The sequence below is a fragment of the Theropithecus gelada genome, chromosome X (assembly GCF_003255815.1).
Source record: "Theropithecus gelada isolate Dixy chromosome X, Tgel_1.0, whole genome shotgun sequence".
In the NCBI taxonomy this organism is placed as follows: domain Eukaryota; kingdom Metazoa; phylum Chordata; class Mammalia; order Primates; family Cercopithecidae; genus Theropithecus; species Theropithecus gelada.
The window spans coordinates 83919730-83940515 of record NC_037689.1 but is presented as its reverse complement, the minus strand read 5'-3'; the positions used below and the strand labels follow the sequence as shown (position 1 = coordinate 83940515).

The window sequence follows — 20786 nt, the reverse complement described above, 5'->3', positions numbered from 1 at the left end:
CAGGCCAGCGCCACCAAGCCCAGCTAACTTTTGTATGCTTAGTAGAGACGGTGTTTCACCATGTTGGCTAGGCTGGTCTCGAACTCCTGACCTCAGGTGAGTTGCCCACCTCGGCCTCCCAAAGTGCTGGGATTACAGGCATGAGCCACCACGCCCGGCCATTATTCCTTTTATTCCTTTCTTTCTAACCACTTCTTAATCTTGGTATTATTTCAAAATAAGATGAAATGCTATGCTTAAAATGACAATTCTAATATATAACAGGTACTCTAAAAGTAATTGGCATCCCCCATAAAGACTGTCACTTTGGTTGGGCACAGTGAATCACGTCTGTAATCCCAACACTTTGGGACAGTGAAGCGGGTGGATCGCTTGACCTCAGGAGTTTGAGACCAGCCTGGGCAACATGGCGAAACCCCGCCTCTACAAAAAAATACAAAAATTAGCCAGGAGTAGGGGCTTGCACCTGTAATCCCAGCTACTTGGGGGGCTTGAGGGGAGAGGATCACTTGAGTCTAGGAGGCGGAGTTTGCAATGACCCAAGATCGTGCCATTGCACCCCAGCACTCCAGCCTGGGTGGCAGAGTGAGACCCTGTCTCAAAAAAAAAAAAAAAAAAAAGACTAATTTTGAAAGCCATAAAAAATGGCTTACAAAGCTTAAGACCAAATTAAGATTCTGCGTATTTTTTTCCTCTTAAGTAACAGTAAAGACATGTTTCAATCCAAGCAAATGCAGAGAAGCAAATTATCTTTACTCTCACAATTACTACATTTCTAAGTCTCCTCCACAAATACTATCTTTTTCTTCTTTATATTCCCTGCCGAGCCTGACCCTGAAAGGTCAGTTTACTAGAGTTACTAGAGGTGCCAGATAAACCAAATAGGTAATTCGCCAAAGTCTCACTTCCTTCTTAGTTTATAAAGCAGGGGTTGCAAGGGAAGGTTTATTAGAATCACCTGGGAAGCTTTTTCAACCTGCACATGTGCCACAGTCTCCTCTCCCTCTTAGGAAGCACTGTTCTAGTTTGGGGCTTCAATCTGTCCCACATTAAAGGTCTTCATCTTTCTAAATCCTACCCAACTGAAGGCTAATGGAGTAGAAACAATTGAACTCAGAAGTCACTGACTTTGTCACAAACTGGCTGGGCAAGTCCCTTAACCTTTCTGGTCTCAAGTTTTTCCTCCGATTTTGGGGGTTCCCTTTAAACTTTGACATTCTTCTATGTGACTGCATGTCATGTCTAAGAAGCCTTCTGAACTACTCCTAGCATAGAACCAAGACTTGCCCTTTCTTGGTTTTCCAACAGCCTGTGCAGTACAACGTATCACCTATTTTATACTGTCCTATATTGCCCTCTAGTTGTTTTTTAATGAAGCTTTTCTCTTCTCAACTATATGTAGTTTAAAATACTAGTTTAAAAGTTTATATTCAGGGTTAGACAGTGTGCCTGCTACTTAAATCTCCTAGGACAATTCAGGCTGCGTCCTAAAGTAGTCAGTATGTATTTATACTGCTTTGTTCAAAACAATGATGTCCCTTCTTTGAAGTCCTGAAATTATATTTTTCATCAGTTCTGTCCAGTAGAAATATAACGGGAGCTACAAATATAGTTTTAAATTATCTGGCAGGCACATTTACAAAGTGAAAATAAACAAGTACAATTAATTCTAATAATATATTTAATCCAATATATCCAAAAGACTATCATTTCAACATGTAGTCCCTGTAAAAAGTATTGACATTTTTCATTCTTTTTTTTTTTTAATGTCTTTGAAATCTGGGTTTTTTTAACACTTGCAACACATCTCGATTCAAAATAGCCACTTTCAAGTGCTTAGTAGCCACAAGCAGCTAGTAACTACCTACTGAACAACGCAGTTCTGCATAACTGGGCTGCTTTCCAAACTGATCACATTTTTTTTTTAATTCAGATAATGACTGATACTGAGTACTCAGGCTAGCCAGAGTGGTGCAAAGATGAGTCAAATTCATTGTGATAAGAGACATTTGTAAGTCACTAGCAATTATACAGTGTGGTAGGTGCCATGATAGAGATGCAGAGAAGAAACCCAGACTTGGCGGCTGAAGGGCACAGGATGGAAGGCGGTGGGGAGACAAGGAAGGTTGCACAGAAATAACATTTGACATAGGAACTAAGTGCACGAAGGGAAGCCGGCTGTGCGGTGACCGAAGTTGCAGGTTACCAATCTTGCTGAGGGGGGCTCCACTGGACCCCGGGTCGTAGGCATGTGTGGTGTGAAGGGGGAAGAGGACGGGAGAGGATTGGCCGGGAGGAACCCGGAGCTCCAGCTGGTGGGTGGACGGAAGCCGCAGGGGGGCGCTACTTGCACTTCGCGCTCAAGCGACGGGATCTTCAAACCGTGGGAGTGGTGCGGCGGCTGGAGTCCCTGGACTCCTCAATCGAGGGAGCTACTCGCGAGGTAAGAGGCGCGCCTGACCGGCTCCTAAAGCGCACTCGCTCGTCCGCACTCCTGGCCCTCCGAATTCAGCCTCGCCACACCCGGGCTTCAGAGCCCACAGAACTTCTCAGCCCCGTGTCAGCGACGAGGAGCTCATGGTAAAACAGCGCCTAGGGTTTCGCTTGTTTGTTTGTTTTTAACAGACGCCTACGACTTGTAATAGGCTGCCTCATAAAATGAGTCTATGGAAACGGTTGCCAGGGCCGGCGAACGGCGGCTCCCGGAAGTCCTTTGATGCTTTGGTAACAGTGAAGCTACTGGACCAATGAGGTGCCTCTTCCGGTTTTGTCCGCGGTCGCCCAGTTCTTCTTTATCAAGGTTGCCTTTAACCCCGGGAAAGAGATCTTCCGGGTTCCTCTCTCCCCAAGATGGCTGCTGAGGACGAGTTACTGCTGCCGCGGCTCCCCGAGCTGTTCGAAACGGGCAAACAGTTACTGGACGAAGTAGAAGTAGCGACTGAACCTGCCGGTTCCCGGATAGTCCAGGAGAAGGTGTTCAAGGGCCTGGACCTCCTTGAGAAGGCTGCCGAAATGTTATCGCAGCTCGACTTGTTCAGGTATGGGGGAAGATAGTAATAATGGCTGAGAACGAAGGTAATAATGGTTACCAAGGGTGGAGCCATTGCGTCTGAGTGGCGGGGACCTTTAGTAGAGAGAACCTTTCGTTCCTACTTACCACTGCGATCTTGTGTACATTGTTTACATTCCCCACCTCTCTTCCCAGATGGTTGATATCCCACGACTCTGCTCCCTAGTGTCTGCTGATTGCAAGGCACTGGATGTGAGCACTCAGCCACTTTCATTGAGTGAAACTGGGCGCTGTTACCCGTGCCTCCTCCCTCTGCTCCACTCCCAGCCCAGCCTCCCACTCCGTCCCCCAGGAGCCAAGGGCCACAATTTGAATGCCTAGCCAGGCTTCACTGCCTCCTTTTTGCTCTTCCAGCCGAAATGAAGATTTGGAAGAGATTGCTTCCACCGACCTGAAGTACCTGTTGGTGCCAGCGTTTCAAGGAGCCCTCACCATGAAACAAGTCAACCCCAGCAAGCGTCTAGATCATTTGCAGCGGGCTCGAGAACACTTTATGAACTACTTAACTCAGTGCCATTGCTATCATGTGGCAGAATTTGAGCTGCCCAAAACCAAGAACAACTCAGCTGAAAATCACACTGCCAATTCTTCCATGGCTTATCCTAGCCTCGTTGCTATGGCATCTCAAAGACAGGCTAAAATAGAGAGGTGGGTCAATAGCTATAATATGAGGGCTGCCCAATGGCAGTGCTTTTCGAGGGCATGCTTTCTTGGCGGTTGGTGGGGGGCCAGAACGGTGTGTGTCACTTTCTTGGTTCTTATTGAGCATAGGCCCTGGGGAGAGCAAACTTTCCTGAGTTTTTCAAGAAGCCTCTGCTTTTGTTGAGATGATTATAGTTACCTATCAGACCCCTACTACCTTATGGTTGCCAACAGCAGCAATGTAGTTTAGCAGAGTGTCTCCCAACCTTTTCCACATCACATCATAGCAATGTTCACATGGTACAGTGGGGTAGATGTCTCTGGAAGACAAAGCTAGGCCATTTTATGGTCCACTGATTGAGGAGCTCTGTTCAGACTGCTGGAGTAGATGTGTAACATCCTGAACTCATCTTAGTCCTGGCACAGCTTCATCGTGTGATCTTGGAAAAGTTGCTTACTTTCTTAGGTTTTTTTGTTGTTTGTTTTTTAAACAACATTTAATGGGTGGTCATGCTGTCTAGGAACTATGCTAGGCACTGGGGATACAAAGTATATAGGTGTTTGTGTGAGTATGAGTTGTCCGTGCCTTGGAGGAGCATACAATCTGGTGAGGAAAACGGGCATAGAAACAGAATATCAATATAAACTGATGTTATGGAGGGTTGTACAACGTACTATGAGAGCAGACGGGAGGGGCACCTAACCAAAGGGAGCAGGAGAGAGGAGAAAGCTCCCTGGAAGAGGTGACTCCTGTGCTGAGTTCTTTAAGGGTAAATAGGAATATCCAGAGGAAGAGGAGAGGAGGGCATTAGCCAGCAGAGTATGTAATAGCCTTAGTAAAGCCATAGAGGCATTAAAGAAACAGTAGTGGGTGGAGATGTGTAGGACGAAAACAACAGCTATAAGCAATTAGGTGATGGTAGAACACAAAGAGGGTGGTGGTAAGGGGGAAGGAATGATACTGAAGAATGTTGTAGGGTCCACATCAAGGAGAGCCTGGGATGTGAGGAACGTGAAGAGAAACTTGTTGCTGAGAACTTGATAAGGTGTTTGAATCCCAGCTCGACCGCTGTGATTAATCACTGATTTTTGGCAAGTTATTTAATCTTTCAGTACCTGAATTTCCCCAGCTGCAAAATTCAGATAATAGGTCCTTCCTTATAAAGTGGTTTTTGAGGATTAAAAGACAAATATATATAAAGCAGTTAGCACAATGTTTGACACAGTAAACACTCAAAGTCAACTGTTATTATTTGCGGCTAAGAGTATGGGTCGTAGAGTGAGAGACCTGGGTTTGAGACCCAGCTTTACTTATAATTTGTTGGACTTTGGGGAAGTTATTTAACCTAACTGAGCCTCAGCTTTCCTCATATGTGAAATCTAAATAATAATGGTACAGGTGGTCCCCGATTTGCGATGGCTTGTCTTAGAATTTTTTGACTTTATATTGGTGCAGAAGCAATACACATTCAGGGGAACATCAATAAATTACATGAGTTATTCAACACTTTATTATAAAATAGGCCTTGTGTTAGATGATTTTGCCCAACTGTACGCTAATATAAGTGTTCTGAACATGTTGAAGGTAAACTAGGCTAAGCTATGATGTTCAATAAGCTGTATTAAATGTGTTTTCAACTTCCCATATTTTCAATTTATGATGGATTTATTGGGATGTAGCCCCGTTCTAAGTTGAGACGCATGTGTACCTACCTCAGGGTTAATAAGCACAAATGGGAAAAAGCACATAAAACAGCCCAATATCTGGCACATGGTGAGTATTCTGTAAATGTCAGCTGCTATCAGATAGGACACGCCAAAGAGCTTACTCTGGTTGGTGACTGAGATCCACTGAAGAGTTCTGTTTTTTTTTTCTTTTTTTTTTTTGATACAGAGTTTTGCTCTTGTCACCCAAACTGGAGTGCAGTGGTGTGATCTCGGCTCACTGCAATCTCCACTTCCTGGGTTCAAGCAATTCTCCTGCCTCAGCCTCTCGAGTAGCTGGGATTACAGGCACCTGCCACCACGCCCGGCTAATTTTTGTATTTTTAGTAGAGATGGAGTTTTGCCATGTTGGCCAGGCTGGTCCGCCTCGGCCTCCCAAAGTGCTGGGATTACAGGTGTGAGCTGCTGCGCCCTGGCTGTTTCTTTTCAAATAGTAGCATGATCACATTTGTATTTTAACTAGTACACTCTAACAGCAGTTAGGAAACAATGAGGGAAAAGATTAGACCCAGTTAAGTCACAAAGGTGACTGGGGTTTACTATTGCAATGGTAGAGGGATGGGGGAATATATTTAGGAGGGTTGAATCTACAGGAAACCTGGTGATCAATTGGTTGTGGAAGGTGGGATAGAAGGAAGCAGCAAGGAAAGATGTCCATGTTTCTGATTTAGGTGGATGGCTGTGAAATTTATTGCGATGGGGAAAGAGGAAAAAGAGAAGATGGGGGAAGGTGAGAGTATGAATTTAGTATTGAAACATGTTGAGTGGCCGGGCGCGGTGGCTCAAGCCTGTAATCCTAGCACTTTGGGAGGCCGAGACGGGCGGATCACGAGGTCAGGAGATCGAGACCATCCTGGCTAACACAGTGAAACCCCGTCTCTACTAAAAAATACAAAAAAAAAAAAAAATAGCCGGGCGAGGTGGCGGGCGCCTGTAGTCCCAGCTATAGGGAGGCTGAGGCAGGAGAATGGCGTAAACCTGGGAGGCGGAGCTTGCAGTGAGCTGAGATCCGGCCACTGCACTCCAGCCTGGGCGACAGTGCGAGACTCCCTCTCAAAAAAAAAAAAAAAAAGAAAAGAAACATGTTGAGTTTAAGGTGCCTAGGAGATAAGTAGAGGTATCTGTTAGTCTGAAGCTCAGAGGAGAGGCTTGGTCTAGAGAGCTGAAGATGATTCATTTATTCAAAAATATTTATTAATTCCTTCCTGTGTGCCAGGAGCTGTTCTAGGTGTTAGAGAACCAGATAAAGTCAGTGCTGCTATGGAGCTTTTATTCTGGTGCTAGAGAAAAACAATAAGCTAGTAAATAATGAAATTTCAGCTGGTAAGGACTATGAGGAATAATAAAGTTAGGGGATAGTGAGTGACTGAGGATATGGGCTAGACTGATATGAAATGGAATTTAACATCCTGTCCTTTGTAAGTAGTTGGGGGCAGCCTGTCAGCAGGTAATAGGTAGTTTAAACAGTGAGTTTGGTATCCAAATAATTATACAAAAAAAAAAAAAACTGCAAGAGAAAGAGAAGGGAGTGGTCACATCTGGTTGGAGGGATGAAGAAAAGGTTTCAGAACATAATGGCATTTGACACCAGACGCGGTGGCTCACGCCTGTAATCCCAGCACTTTGGGAGGCTGAGGCAGGTGGATCATTTGAGGTCAGGAGTTCAAGACCAGTCTGGTCAACATGGTGAAACCCCCGTCTCTGCAAAAAAAAAAAAAAAATTAGCCGGGAGTGGTGATGCACTCCTGTAATCCCAGGTACTCGGGAGGCTGAGGCAGCAGAATCGCCTGAGCCCGGGAGGCAGAGGCTGCAGTGAGCCGAGATCGCGCTATTGCACTCCAGCCTGGGTAATGGAATGAGACTTTGTCTCAAAAAAAAAAAAAAAAAAAAAAGAACATAAATGGTATTTGAGACGAGTCTTACAGGATGATTAAAAATAGAAATTAGGCTGAGCATGGTGGCTCATGCCTGTAATCCCAACACTTTGGGAGGCCAAGGCGGGAGGATTACTTGAGCCCAGGAGTTCAAGAACAGCCTAGGCAACAAAGTAAGACTCTGTCTCTACCAAAAAATGAAAATAAAAAATTAGGTGTGATGGCACAGTCCTGTAGTCCCAGCTACTCTAGAAGCTGAGCTGAGCTGGGAGGATCACTTGAGCCCCTGGAGGTTGAGGCTGCAGTGAGCTGTGATCGCACCATTGTATTCCAGCCTAGGTGACAGAGTGAGACCCTGTCTCAAAAAAAAAAAAAAGATTTTCTTGAGTGTAAAAGTAATAGTGCTCATTGTAGAAAGTTTGCAAAACAGAAGAATATTTTTTAAATTAATAAGCCTCAATCCTAGCACTCATGATGATCATTGTTAACTTTCTGGTGTGTTTCCTTTCAGATATATAGTTATTTAAGTTAATAAATTTGGAATGCTGTAACTATCCTGTTTTTTTAACCTAACATACCGTGAGCATTTCCTCGTGTTTTTTGAAACCATGATATTGAATGTTCCATGCTCTAGTTGTACCATAATTATTTAATCTGTTATTATCAGATATTTAGACACTGGTTTTTTGCTATTCTGAGTAATGCTATAAACAAACATCTTTAAATGCATCTGTCACTGTTTCCTTAGGGTGGATTTCTGGAGCCAGTGACTGGGTCAGAGTGTTTGAATATTTTGAGGCTCTTGACATTTGGTAAAAGTGTTGCTTTCCACGATAACAGAGTTTCAGAATATGTTCCACTGCATTTGTCTTGGATGTTAATACTTAGAAAATCCAATTGGGTGGCCGGACGCGGTGGCTCACGCCTGTAATCCCAGCACTTTGGGAGGCCGAGGTGGGTGGATCACCTGAGGTCAGAAGTTCGAGACCAGCCTGGCCAACATGGCAGAACCCCATCTCTACTAAAAATACAAAAATTAGCCAGGCGTGATGGCGGGTGGCTGTAATCTCAGCTTCTTGGGAGGCTGAGGAAGGAGAATTGTTGGAACCCAGGAGGTGGAGGTTAAGCTGAGATCGCACCATTGCACTCCAGCCTGGTCTGACAACAGTGAGACCCCATCTCAAAAAAAGAAAAGAAAAAGAAAAAAGAAAAAAAAAGATAATCCAATTGGGCAAACAGAAAGTATCTATTGTTTTGATTTGCATTTCTTTGGCCTGCCTGCTTTGAATGTTTTTCTTAAATGCCTGACAGATATCAACACTTAACTTTATACTAATGTCTCCCACATTCATATCACTAGCCCAGACTCTTCCTGACCTTCAGATCCATACTTGCAACACCCTTCCTTCATGGGTGTTTCACAGACATGTCATACTTTGAACCCTTGGCTTTTACCCCCAAATGTGCCTCCACAGCCATCTCAGTAAGTGTACCACCATTGACTTAGGTTTTTAAACCAGAAACCTAGGATTTAGCTTCAATTCCTCCCTTTTTCTGAATTTTCACATCCAGTCTATCAGCAAAGGCCTGTCCATTCTAGCTACAAGAGGTATCTTCTATCCTTCTATTTCTCTCCATCTCCACTATCATACCTCAGTCTAGGCTACCAACATTTCTCACCCTAGATAGATAAATCAGCTCCAAGGCCTTGTGTGATCTGCTGCCTGCCTCTTTTCAGTCTCACCATGTGTCATTCTCCCCTCGTTCACTAGACTCCAGCCACAATGACTGTCTTTCAGTTCTTTGAATAGACCCAGCTCTGTCCCTCTCTAGAATCTCTGTGTGTGCAGTTCTCTTTGCATGGAATGCTCTTCATATGGCTAATTCTTCATCCTCTAGGTCTCAGCTTGAATATCACTCCTCAGGCCTTTCCAGATCAGTCTCTTTAAGTAGTTAACAACTATTATTCTCTCTTTGCTTCATGTTTGTTTCCTTCTTGGCACTTATGTGCAGTCATTTCATGTGTCTTTCTGAGTTTTGTCTTTCTCCCCTACTACAGTATATACTCTTATGAGGGCACAAGCCATTTCTCGTTCACTGTGTTATGCCTGCCATAGAGCTTGGCATATAGAAGTTACTAAAGCAATACTTATTGTTGACAAGCAGAAGAAACAAGATGAACAAAAGCCCAAAGCCAGGGTATATTTAAGTATGTTCAAAGACCGTGTAATAATCTGGTTTGGCAGAAGCTAAGAGGAGTATGGTTGCAGCTCTGCAGAAAGAAGTGATATGTATATAAAATAGTGAAAAAGAAAGGCAGAGGGAGAAATACAAGTTAGCATGTTATGATAGTACTTCAAACAGGAAGGAGTGATAAAAAATGAAGTTATAGCTGTCAGAGATACTACTTTTGCAAGAAGAGTTTACATGGTTAGAAAACAAATTACTCAGATCCTTATTTACTTTCTGGAAGTGTCCCAACCCATGCCTTTAGATATTGAGGCAGTCTTACATAAAACACCTGAATGGTATGTCCTCTCTCTCAAAACCTGTTTCTTTCTGTATGTCCTCTATTTCCCATATCTGAGGAGTATGAGTCTGGTTGAGTAACAGCAACTCCATCATTTTGAGAGAAATAGAGAAGTGAACGCTGGCTAAGTAATGAGTCTAGTTTTGGATTTACTGAATTTAGGTCCTAAAGTGGCAACTGGATAGTCATTTCCATAGACAGATTGAAATGTGCAAGTAAAGTTTATGAGACTGTGTTGTGACTGATGTGAAAGATTTAGGAGGCCTCTGCTTTGGTTGGTGTAGATGAGTTTGCCAAGGAAAAACATGTAGACAGAAAAAAACTCAAGGATAAAACTTTGGGGCAAGTTAAGGGAGAAGGAAGAGGAAGGAAAGAGCAATCAGAAACTCAGTAAGGTAGCCGGGCGCGGTCTCTCACGCCTGTAATCCCAGCACTTTGAGAGACTGAGGTGGGTAGATCACGAGGTCAGGAGTTCGAGACCAGCCTGGCCAAGATGGTGAAACCCCGTCTGTACTAAAATTACAAAAACAAATTAGCTGGGCCTGGTGGCAGGCACCTGTAATCCCGGCTACTCGGGAGGCTGCGCAGGAGAATCACTTGAACCCGGGAGGTGGAGGTTGCAATGAGCCGAGATTGCGCCACTGCACTCTAGCCTGGGCAACAGAGCAAGACCCCGTCTCAAAAAAGAAACTCAGAAAGGTACAGGTAGTTACAGGAGCCTGGAAAAGAGAAAGCAAATGTTACGTCCTCTTTGAAGCCTTTCCCTAATTATCTTCCCTCCCAGATACCATGGCATTTAGTTCATGTTACTTATCACAGTATAACTCTCTGTCAGTCTCTAGACTTGAAACTCCTCAAGGTGAGAGACCTTGACTAATTGTATCTCAGTATCCTAATTATATCATTGTATATAATTGCATCCCTTGGTGCCCAACCCAGTAATTGGATCATAGTAGGTACTTGGAGGTGTCTTTGGGAGAGACAGAGTGGTCATAAAAAGATGGAAGCAAAATGCCGTAGCAGAAAAAGCCTAGACTTAGGAGTCAGACCTGGGGTAACTAATCCAGTTTCTACCACTTAATAGATGTGGCATCATTTAGCAACCCCCCCAGCCTCAATTTCTTTATCAGCTAACAGTGTATTGCTGCTTACAAAGCACTTTGATTTGTGTTTTTCCATGTGATCCTCGTAACAACCCCATGAAATAGACATTCTTGTCCCCATTTTAGAGATTAAAAAAAAGCGGGGGGGGCGAGCACTCTGAGAATTGAATTGCCCAAAGTTACATAGCTAGTAAGTGGCTAGGTTAGGATTTAAACTCAGGTGTTCAAATTCCCAGTTCAGTAACATTCCCACTGTAGCATGGAAAAGAGAAGGGTAGGCCAGGTGTGGTGGCTCATTCCTGTAATCCCAACACTTTGGGAGGCCAAGGCGGGCAGATGGTTTGAGTCTAGGAGTTCAAGACCAGCCTGGGCAACATGGCAAAACCCTGTCTCTACAAGAAATACAAAAATTAGCTGGGTGGTGGTACACGCCTGTAGTCCCAGCCACTCAGGAGACTGAGGTTGGAGGATGACTTGAGCCTGAGAGATTGGGGCTGCAGTAAGCTGTGATCATAGCACTGTACTCCAGCCTGGGTGACAGTAGAGACCCTGTCTCAAAAATAAAGAGAAGAGCAATCATTTAAAAGGGTAGAAAAATGAGTTGAGGGAAAGTGTTTCTAAGACAGGGGAAAGGCACCAGTAGAGTGAAAACTAGCTGCTAATGACAAGGAGGATGATCAATAAATAGAGTGAGGCCTGGAAGAATGTGTGTGGGGTACTAGATTGATAACAAAAGTGGAGTGGTAAAGACATTACCTTTGATCTGGCATAGTGGCTTGTGCATTTAATCGCAGCACTTTGGGAGGCTGAGGCAGGAGGATCATTTGAGGCAGGAGTTTGAGATCAGCCTGGGCAATGTAGTGAGACCCCGTCTCACTACAAAAAAATTAAAAATTAGCTGGGCATGGTGGTGTGCGCCTGTCTTAGCTACTCGGGAGGCTGAGGTGAGAGAATCGCTTGAGCCCAGGAGCTCGAGGCCAAAATGAGCTGTCATCACACCACTGCACTCCAGCCTGGGCAACCAAGCGGGACCAAAGCAAAACAAAAAAAAAACAAAGACATTACCTTGGAAATGCCTTGGTAGAGACAGAATTAGCTCCTTAAAGACAAGAGTAAAAGAGGAAGAGAGAAGTTATAAATTTTTTTTTTTTTTTTTTTTTTGAGGCAGAGTTTTGCTCTGTCGCCCAGGCTGGAGTGCAATGGCGTGATCTCGGCTCACTGCAACCTCCACCTCCCGGGTTCAAGCATTTCTGCCTCAGCCTCCCGAGTAGCTGGGATTACAGGCATGTACCTCCCTGCCCAGTTAATTTTGTACTTTTAGTAGAGACGGGGTTTTTCCATGTTGGTCAGGCCAGTCTCAAACTCCTGACCTCAGGCGAGCCGCCTGCCTCAGCCTCCCAAAGTGCTGGGATTACAGGTGTGAGCCACCGCACCCGGCCAGTTACAGAGATTTTATGGTGAAGAGGGAAATTGAATTCTACATTGGCTGGCCATCTGGTGAGTGTGATGGTGATAATAGTCTTCACAAAAGATGAACAAAAGGATGGCTGAGCAAGGGTGACCGCTCAGCCAAAGTTTGACAATAATGGTTTGTAGTTGAACCATTTGATACAGGTTTCTAATTCCTTAACTCTCTTCAACAGCTTGGGAACAGAGAAAGGGAATGGAAGTTGCCCAGGGTCAGAAGGGTTACAAGGATAGGGGATTGTAGGGCAATAGGGAGTATTTCCATGTAATGGCCCACCATGGGGAATCTAACAGTGATGAAGGTCTAAGACTGGTTTTCCATCTGGTCCTTGGAGCCCCAAAATTTCACTGCAGTGCCTCAGGGTGGGGGGGAGTGTTGGCAGCCCTCCTGATTTAACCAAGGTAAATTTTACTTGTTTATTACTTATGGGAGTTCCATGGCATCTCTCATTAGAAGAAAAGGTTCTTTTACTAAGACAAAATTGTTTAAAAAACACTGGCCCAAATGAACAAGTGTTGAGTTAGAAGTTTAAAAGATGACGAGCAGGTTGGGTGCAGTGGCTCACACCTGAAATACACTTTGAGAGGCTAAGGCGGGCAGATGACCTGACGTCAGGAGTTTGAGACCAGCCTGGCCAACATGGCAAAACCCTGTCTCTACTAAAAATACAAAAATTAGCTGGGTGTGGTGGTGCACACCTATAATCCCAGCTACTTGGGAGGCTGAGGCAGGAGAATCACTTGAACCCGGGAGATGGAGATTGCAGTGAGCCAAAATTGCGCCGCTGCACTCCAGCCTGGGTGACAGAGCAAGACTCTGTCTCAAAAAAAAAAAGATGATGAGCAAAGTCATAGAAGCTAGGAAATAGAAGAAAAGGAAGGAGCAGCAGAGTACAGTAGTTAGGCCTTAAGCATGCAGAGAATGGGAACAGAAACAAAAGAACCTTATTCAGAGGACTACTAGACTAACCCCGAATTTACCCTGAATTGTATCATCCTAAGGTCCTCATATGTTATTTTTTTCCTGTGACTTAGGTACATCCAGGAAAGAGGGTTGGGGATAGGAGTGAGACTGGAGTTAAACATTCTCAAGCGGTATCTCTGATAGCATTCATGAACTAGGAATTGTATTTCTTTGTAGTGTTTTACTCAAAAAGCTTCCTAGGATGATGATGTGTCAGTTATTTGTAACATTATAGTAAATGTTCAATTGTTAAGTAAAAGGAACAGAAGAGCCTAAAATTTTTTTAAATAGCCTTTTCAGAACAGTGGTTCTTGACTTTTTTTTTCTTTTTTTTTGAGATGAAGTCTCACTCTGGCGTCAGGCTGGAGTGCAATGACACGATCTCGGCTCACTGCAACCTCCCACTCCCTAGTTCAAGCAGTTTTCCTGCCTCAGCCTCCCAAGTAGCTGGAATTACAGGCGCACGCCACCACGCCCAGCTAATTTTTGTGTTTTTAGTAGAGATGGGGTTTCACCATGTTGGCCAGGGTGGCCTCGATCTCCTGACCTCATGATGCACCCCCCTCAGCCTCCCAGAGTCCTGGGATTACAGGGCCGAGCCACTGCGCCCGGCCGGTTCTTGACTTTTCATGGGTCATGGACCCCTTGCCCCTTTGATAATTTGATAAAATGTATACAAATTTCTCAGCCAAAGAAAGAGAAAGCATATAGGTAGAGTTCTGTATAAAATTTGAGGGAGTTCAAGGACCACCCCCACCACACTGAACTCTCTGTGGACTTCAGCTTAAGACACCCTGATTTGGGTGAAGACCTACAGAGGAACATCTGATTCTGGAGAGTCTAAAGTGGGATTTCAAGCAGAGATATTTCAAGATACGTCTCTTGGAAATCTTGATGTTTTTCCTTGACTTCTCTCTTTCCTTCAGGCTCTTACATCCAATAAATCAACATATCCTATCTATTTTATATTTTAAATATACCCGCATCCCACTATCTCCATCACTACCTTCCTGTTTCAGGTCACCATCTCTCACTTGGATTGTGGCAGTATCCTTTTAATTGCTTTGCCTGCTTATATCCTTGCCTCATAGCTCCCACAGCCTGTACTCCACACAACAGCCAGAGTGGCCCATATTTTAAAAAGTCTTTTAATGTCACTCTATTCATGTCATGTATTCAAAAGCCTCCAGTGGCTTTCCCATTCAAAATATCATGATATTTGATATTTTGGTTATTGCGACCTACCAGGTTCTACACATTATGGCCCTGGCTATGTCTGACTTCATTTTCTATCACTCCTCTTGACCTCAGCCACACTGGCCACCTTGATATTTCTCAGCCGTGTCAGGCCAGGCACACTTCCCACCTCATGGCCTTTGTATTTGCTCGTCTTCCTTAGCATAGTCTTCCAGATATTGGCATAGTTACTTTCCTGAAGCCTTTGTTCACTGTCACCTTTTCAGAGAGGTCTCTTCTGACTACCTTGTATCTAATAGCACCACTACTTTTCCACCATCACCGTATGCACTTGACCTTACTTTTTGCTCTTTCATAGCACTTATCACAACCTAACTCATCTATTTCTTTTTGTCTACTCCACTAGAATGAATGCTTCATGAGACCAAGGACTTTTCTTTCATACACTGCTGTGTCTCCAGCACTGAGAATGGTGCCTGTCACGCAATAGGTACTCAGTAGATATTTGTCAGATGACATACTAGAATGCATCCTGAAAAAGAAAAGTAGCCAGGGTGGTTACGAGTCTTCAGATGATATAAAGATAAGCCAGAAGAGCTGGGAACATTTTGCCCAGAAGAAAAAAAGAGTTGACCATTTTTTAGGCTGTTTCACAAGGCATTCCTGCATCAGTGGCAGGTAAATGACCTCTAAGATTCTACGATTCTTTGAAGGTGTAATTCTCAAAATGGAAGCATCATAGGAAGCACTAATTTGCGATTCTAAGCACCCACCCTAGTAAAGGTCAGTATAATCAAATGACTAAGGTACTCATCGTCCCTAAAAGAGTTGCTGAGATCCGGTTACTTCTGTATTTTTCTGGCTTCAGAATGTACTCCTCAGCCCCTGCTGGGTCCTTGTCATCTGAGGGAACTGCCTGGTGGCAAACTCTGGGGTATAGAATCTATATTCCTGCCAAAGTGGAAATTGGCGTGCTTACTACCCGGTCATTTGCAAAGATGAAATCTTATTGAGGCCTTCTTTTGAAGGAATACCTCTTTATTTGTAAGTTCATGGGTAATGCTTTTCTGTGGAACAGATACAAGCAGAAGAAGGAGTTGGAGCATAGGTTGTCTGCAATGAAATCTGCTGTGGAAAGTGGTGAAGCAGATGATGAGCGTGTTCGTGAATATTATCATCTTCACCTTCAGAGGTGGATTGATATCAGCTTAGAAGAGATTGAGAGCATTGACCAGGAAATAAAGATCCTGAGAGAAAGAGACTCTTCAAGAGAGGTAAGCCTGGCCAAAGAAAGCTACTGCCAGAGATTTGAGTATTCTACAGGAGATCAAATTAAGATCCTGTTAAGTCTCCATAAAATCACTGTTTTTATCAAGATGAGTATAGAAAGGCCAAAGGGTCACGAGAGTAACTTTCTCTTTAATTTAATGTGCTCCCCAGTGCTTTTTAATCTGTAACACACTTGTAGTCATTTGTAATGTTGTGGTATACCATGGGGGACAGAAAAGTCTCTGAAATAAAAATTGGTTTTGGTTGTGGAAAGCTGTGGCTGCTGAAGGAAGGCATAGGGAGTTAAACCTTTTAAAATCTGTGCTAACTGGCCACTATGGTGGCTCATGCCTGTAATCCCAGCACTTTGGAATGCCAAGGCGGGCAGATCACTTGAGGCCTGGAGTTTGAGACCAGCCTGGCCAATATGGCAAAACTCCCTCTCTACTAAAAATACAAAAATTAGCCGGGTATGGTGGTGCGTGTCTGTGATTCCAGCTACTCAGGAAGCTGAGGCAGGAGAATTGCTTGAACCTGGGAGGCAGAGGTTGCAATGAGCTGAGATCATGCCACTGCACTCCAGCCTGGGTGACAGAATGAGACTCCATCTCAAAAAAAAAAAAATTGTGCTGACTATAATAAAGGGGAAGAGAGAAAGAGGATAGGAATGGAGAAGAAAGGTAGAACTGGAGGAGAGGGAGAAAAGAGTAGGAAGAATCTGAAACAAAAGACCAGGGGGATATGCTTAGGTTGGAGGAGGAATTAGAATTTAACCTTGCCACAATGATGCACTCTCACACCTTTAGATTACCCATGTAGGAGGCACAGCAAGGACATTTCCATGCACAGAGTGTCCAGTAAACTGGTAAAGAAACCTGGTGTAACAGCTTTGGCTGTCTTTGAACATCATAACCCTGTTTTGGAGCTGCCACTTCAAAAGAATAGGCTCTGCTGCCACTTGTTCTTTGGTTCAGGACACAACATGAATTGGGTTGAATTTATCAGCAAGTCACAGGCATTTATTTAAGTCCTCAGAGAAACCTCTTCCTAATTTGATTTGTACTAATTAGCCCAGGAGCTCTTGCCTCAGGATAACATCAACCTAGTTCTTCATGTTAAGAGATCAAAGAATGAACAATTAGTATTCTAAGGTCATAAGGCCCCTTGAGCATGTCTAGATGAGTGCTTTACAAGCATTTTAAGGCTGGACTTTTCTGGGTCCTGCCCTGTCCCTTTCTTTGTGTGTGGGTTTTTTGTTTTTTCTTGTTCATTTGTTTGTTGGTTGTAATTGTCGTGTTGTTTTAATGTCCTCTCATGTGGTATTGGAATTGGTTCTGAAAGTGATCGAGCTAGAACTAAGTGAGCACCTTTTCTTTAACCATCCTTTGTTTCAGCATGCCCCTAGAAAGCCAAGGTTCCTTGAAACTTTTCTATATACCTCTATATGGAAACTACCAACTATTCCTTGTCCCTTTCATTTAGGAACATTGACTTCTAAAGCGCCGTAGAAGTTCTTGACAGTTAAGTGCATAATTACATTGGAAGAGGTTTTAGAAGAAAGGTTGTAGTGATTCAACTTTTTAACTGAAGGCCAGGCTGAGGAAAGGGGCTTCAAGTTCACCTCAAGGGATTTAGATGGAACATGGAAGAGGACTTTGGAATCTTCTTCTTTGGACAGGGTATTTTAAAGCCAAGTAATTTTTTTTACTTCTAGTGATATGATTCCTGGGAGAACTTTCTGTCTTTTTTGTAAGGTACTCAGGCCCCCTCAGGAGAGCTAAGGAACCTCCACCATTAGTGTTCTGCTGCTATATCTTAGAGACTGATAAATAGAAAGTGAATTTTGAATCCAGAGTTTTTCAAGCACCCGAAGACTTGAGAGCCCATATGGTAGGTTGAGTAAAATGGCAAATTCACCTCTCATAATTAATTTCCTTTTTAGGCATCAACTTCTAACTCATCTCGCCAAGAGAGGCCTCCAGTGAAACCCTTCATTCTCACTCGGAACACGGCCCAAGCCAAGTAGGTAGTACTAGAAAGGGGTTTGCTTTGCAGCCCTCTGCTTTTATGGTTCAATGTGGCAATTCATGAGTGACCCACAGACTGAGTGATGTTGAAAAGTCATGAACTCGGCCGGGCACAGTGTCTCACGCCTGTAATCCTAGCACTTCGGGAGGCCGAGGTGGGTGGATCACCTGAGGTCGGGAGTTCGAAACTAGCCTGACCAACATGGAGAAACCCCGTCTCTACTAAAAATACAAAATTAGCTGGGCGTGGTGGCGCATGCCTGTAATCCCAGCTACCAGGGAGGCCGAGGCAGGAGAGTCGATTGAACCTGGGAGGCAGAGGTTGCAGTGAGCCGAGATCACGCCACTGCCCTCCAGCCTAGGCAACAAGAGTGAAACTCCGTCTCAAAAAAAAAAAAAAAAAGAAAAGAAAAGTCATGATCTCACCTACGGAAGTTGTTCTTTTATCAAAGGGATATTATCTCTCCCGAAACTTTCACCATGTCTGTCTTCCTCAGACACTTCCTTCACAAACTCAAGCTTAAAAATAGGCACACATGGGCCAGGCATGGTGGCTCACGCCTGTAATCCCAGCCCTTTGGGAGGCCGAGGCAGGCGGGTCACCTGAGGTCAGGAGTTCAAGACCAGCCTGGCCAACATGGCAAAGCCCTATCTCTACTAAAAATAGAAAAATGAGCCAGGCATGTTGGTGGGCACCTGTAATCCCAGCTACTCAGGAGGCTGAGGCAGGAGAATCGCATGAACCCAGGAGGTAGAGGCTGCAATGAGCTGAGATCACCCCACTACACTCCAGCCTGGTCGACAGAGTGAGACTCCGTCTTAAAAAAAAAAAAAAAAAAAAAAAAAAAGGCGCACATGTAAACAAACAAATAAAACAGAAAAAAGGAAAATAATTGAATGGGGAATTGTATACTTTAAAGGTTTTTTTTTGTTTTGTTTTGTTTTGTTTTTTAAACATTATTCGCACTCTTCCTGCCTTCAGCTACAATTCTCAAAAGGACATATTTGCCTCCCTATGATTTAATTCTGAGTTCTTGAGATACTTTTCCCTAGGGTGGCATGAGAGTCTCCTTGTTTTCTGTACCTTTCAGAGTCACCAACTGTGAATACCCATTCCATGGTGTCTTCACTGCTTTGTGGAGTATTGGCCTCTGGGATTGCTTAATGGGAGATGATCCTGGGCTATTTATCTTCTCATGAAAGCTCTGGACTTTAATGCCCCTTTCTGGATGCCTCTTTTTACATATCCTCCCATGAGTTTGCACAACTCCTCAGAAGTTGACTGGGTAGGGAACAAGGCTGAAATGGACACAGACTTTGTTGTTAAAGAGACTTTTTAGTAGTAGTTGTTTTTTTTTTTTTTTTTCGTTTTCTAAATGCAGTGTAATTTTTGCAGAGTATTTGGAGCTGGTTATCCAAGTCTGGCAACTATGACGGTGAGTGACTGGTATGAGCAACATCGGAAATATGGAGCATTACCGGATCAGGGAATAGCCAAGGCAACACCAGGTATGACGGGGTAGGAGGGAAATAGTTGTACCACTGGTCTTTTACTCCCTGGCAATTAAGTTCTCACCAAGTATAGTTGCCCTTTAGGAGCAGAAATAGTGGGGACAAAGATTCTGAGTAATAGAAAGATTCTAGGCAGTATTATGTTTATTATTAGATAGCAAATGATTATGGGAGGATGGGGACAGTGGTAGCATAGTTTGTAAATCTCTCCAAATGTCATGACATAAAAACAGAGCAAGCTGTGTAGAAAACTCAGTGTATGGATAGCAGTTCCACATCTGGTAATGGCAGAGTAGGTTGTATCAGGCCAGCCCTTCATACAGGATAACAATTACAAACTGAACAAAATATTTTTAAAAACAACTACCTGAAGGTACTGGAAGGTCACCAAAACAGGTGTAAGCTGAAGGAGAGTCAGCACTTACAAGGAGGAAATGATACTTGGAACTCCTTGAGGGCAGGGACTTTGGCTTACTGTACCTTTAATGCCCAACTTAGTAATTGGGTCATAATGGGTACTTGGAATTGTCTTTGGAAGGGCAAGATGGAGAGGGTGGCCATCAAAAAGGTGGAAGCAATAGGGTATAACAGAAAAAGTATGGACAGACCTGGGATGAACAGTCTGACTCCTGTCACATTTTTTTGAGACGAAGTCTCACTCTTGTCCCCCAGGCTGGACTGCAATGGCGTGATCTTGGCTCACTGCAACCTCCGCCTCCTGGGTTCAAGCAATTCTCCTGCCTCAGCCTCCCGAGTAGCTGGGATTACAGGCACCTGCCACCATGCCTGGCTACTTTTTGTATTTTTAGTAGAGATGGGGTTTCACCATGTTGTCAGGCTGGTCTTGATCTCCTAACCTCAGGTGATCTACCCACCTCGGCCTCCCAAAGTGCTGGGATTACAGGCATGAGCCACTGTGTCTGACCCTCCTGTCACTTAATAGATGGAATATCCTAGTCCCTCTGAGCTTCAGTTTCCTTATCTCATATATTAACCCATTTGATCCTTTTTTAAAAAGGAAAAATAGAGACAGGGTCTCACTGTGTTTTCCAGGCTAGTCTCAAACTCCTGGGCTCAGGCAATCCTCCTGCCTCAGCCTCCCAAAGCACTGGGATTATAGGCATCAGTCACCACGCTCAGCTTCATTTGATCCTCTTAAAACTTCATGAAGCAGACATTCTTCTTCTCATTTTAAGATGAGAAAGTGCTCTGGGACAAATAGGTGAAAACAAAAAGAAAAAAAATAAAAATAAATAAGATGCGCTGGGCGCAGTGGCTCACACCTTTAGTCCCAACACTTTGGGAGGCTGAGGCAGGCGGATTGCTTGAGCTCAGGAGTTCAAGACCAGCCTGAGCAATATGGCGAAACCCCATCTCTACCAAAAATACAAAAACCAACCGAGCGT

At 44.0% G+C, this 20786-nt stretch overlaps 1 protein-coding gene across 1 annotated transcript in view; it reads left to right on the top strand.

Annotated features, from left to right (window-relative positions):
* The first annotated feature begins 2362 nt into the window (after positions 1-2362).
* IGBP1 (immunoglobulin binding protein 1) overlaps positions 2363-20786 on the top strand; it is a 32709-nt gene continuing 14285 nt past the window's right edge. Inside the window, exons 1-6 of the mRNA XM_025372762.1 lie at positions 2363-2443; positions 2626-3038; positions 3425-3718; positions 15651-15846; positions 17784-17863; positions 19265-19377. Coding sequence (XP_025228547.1) covers positions 2851-3038; positions 3425-3718; positions 15651-15846; positions 17784-17863; positions 19265-19377 — 871 coding nt within the window. The 5' untranslated portion in view covers positions 2363-2443; positions 2626-2850. The remainder of the gene's footprint in view (positions 2444-2625; positions 3039-3424; positions 3719-15650; positions 15847-17783; positions 17864-19264; positions 19378-20786) is intronic.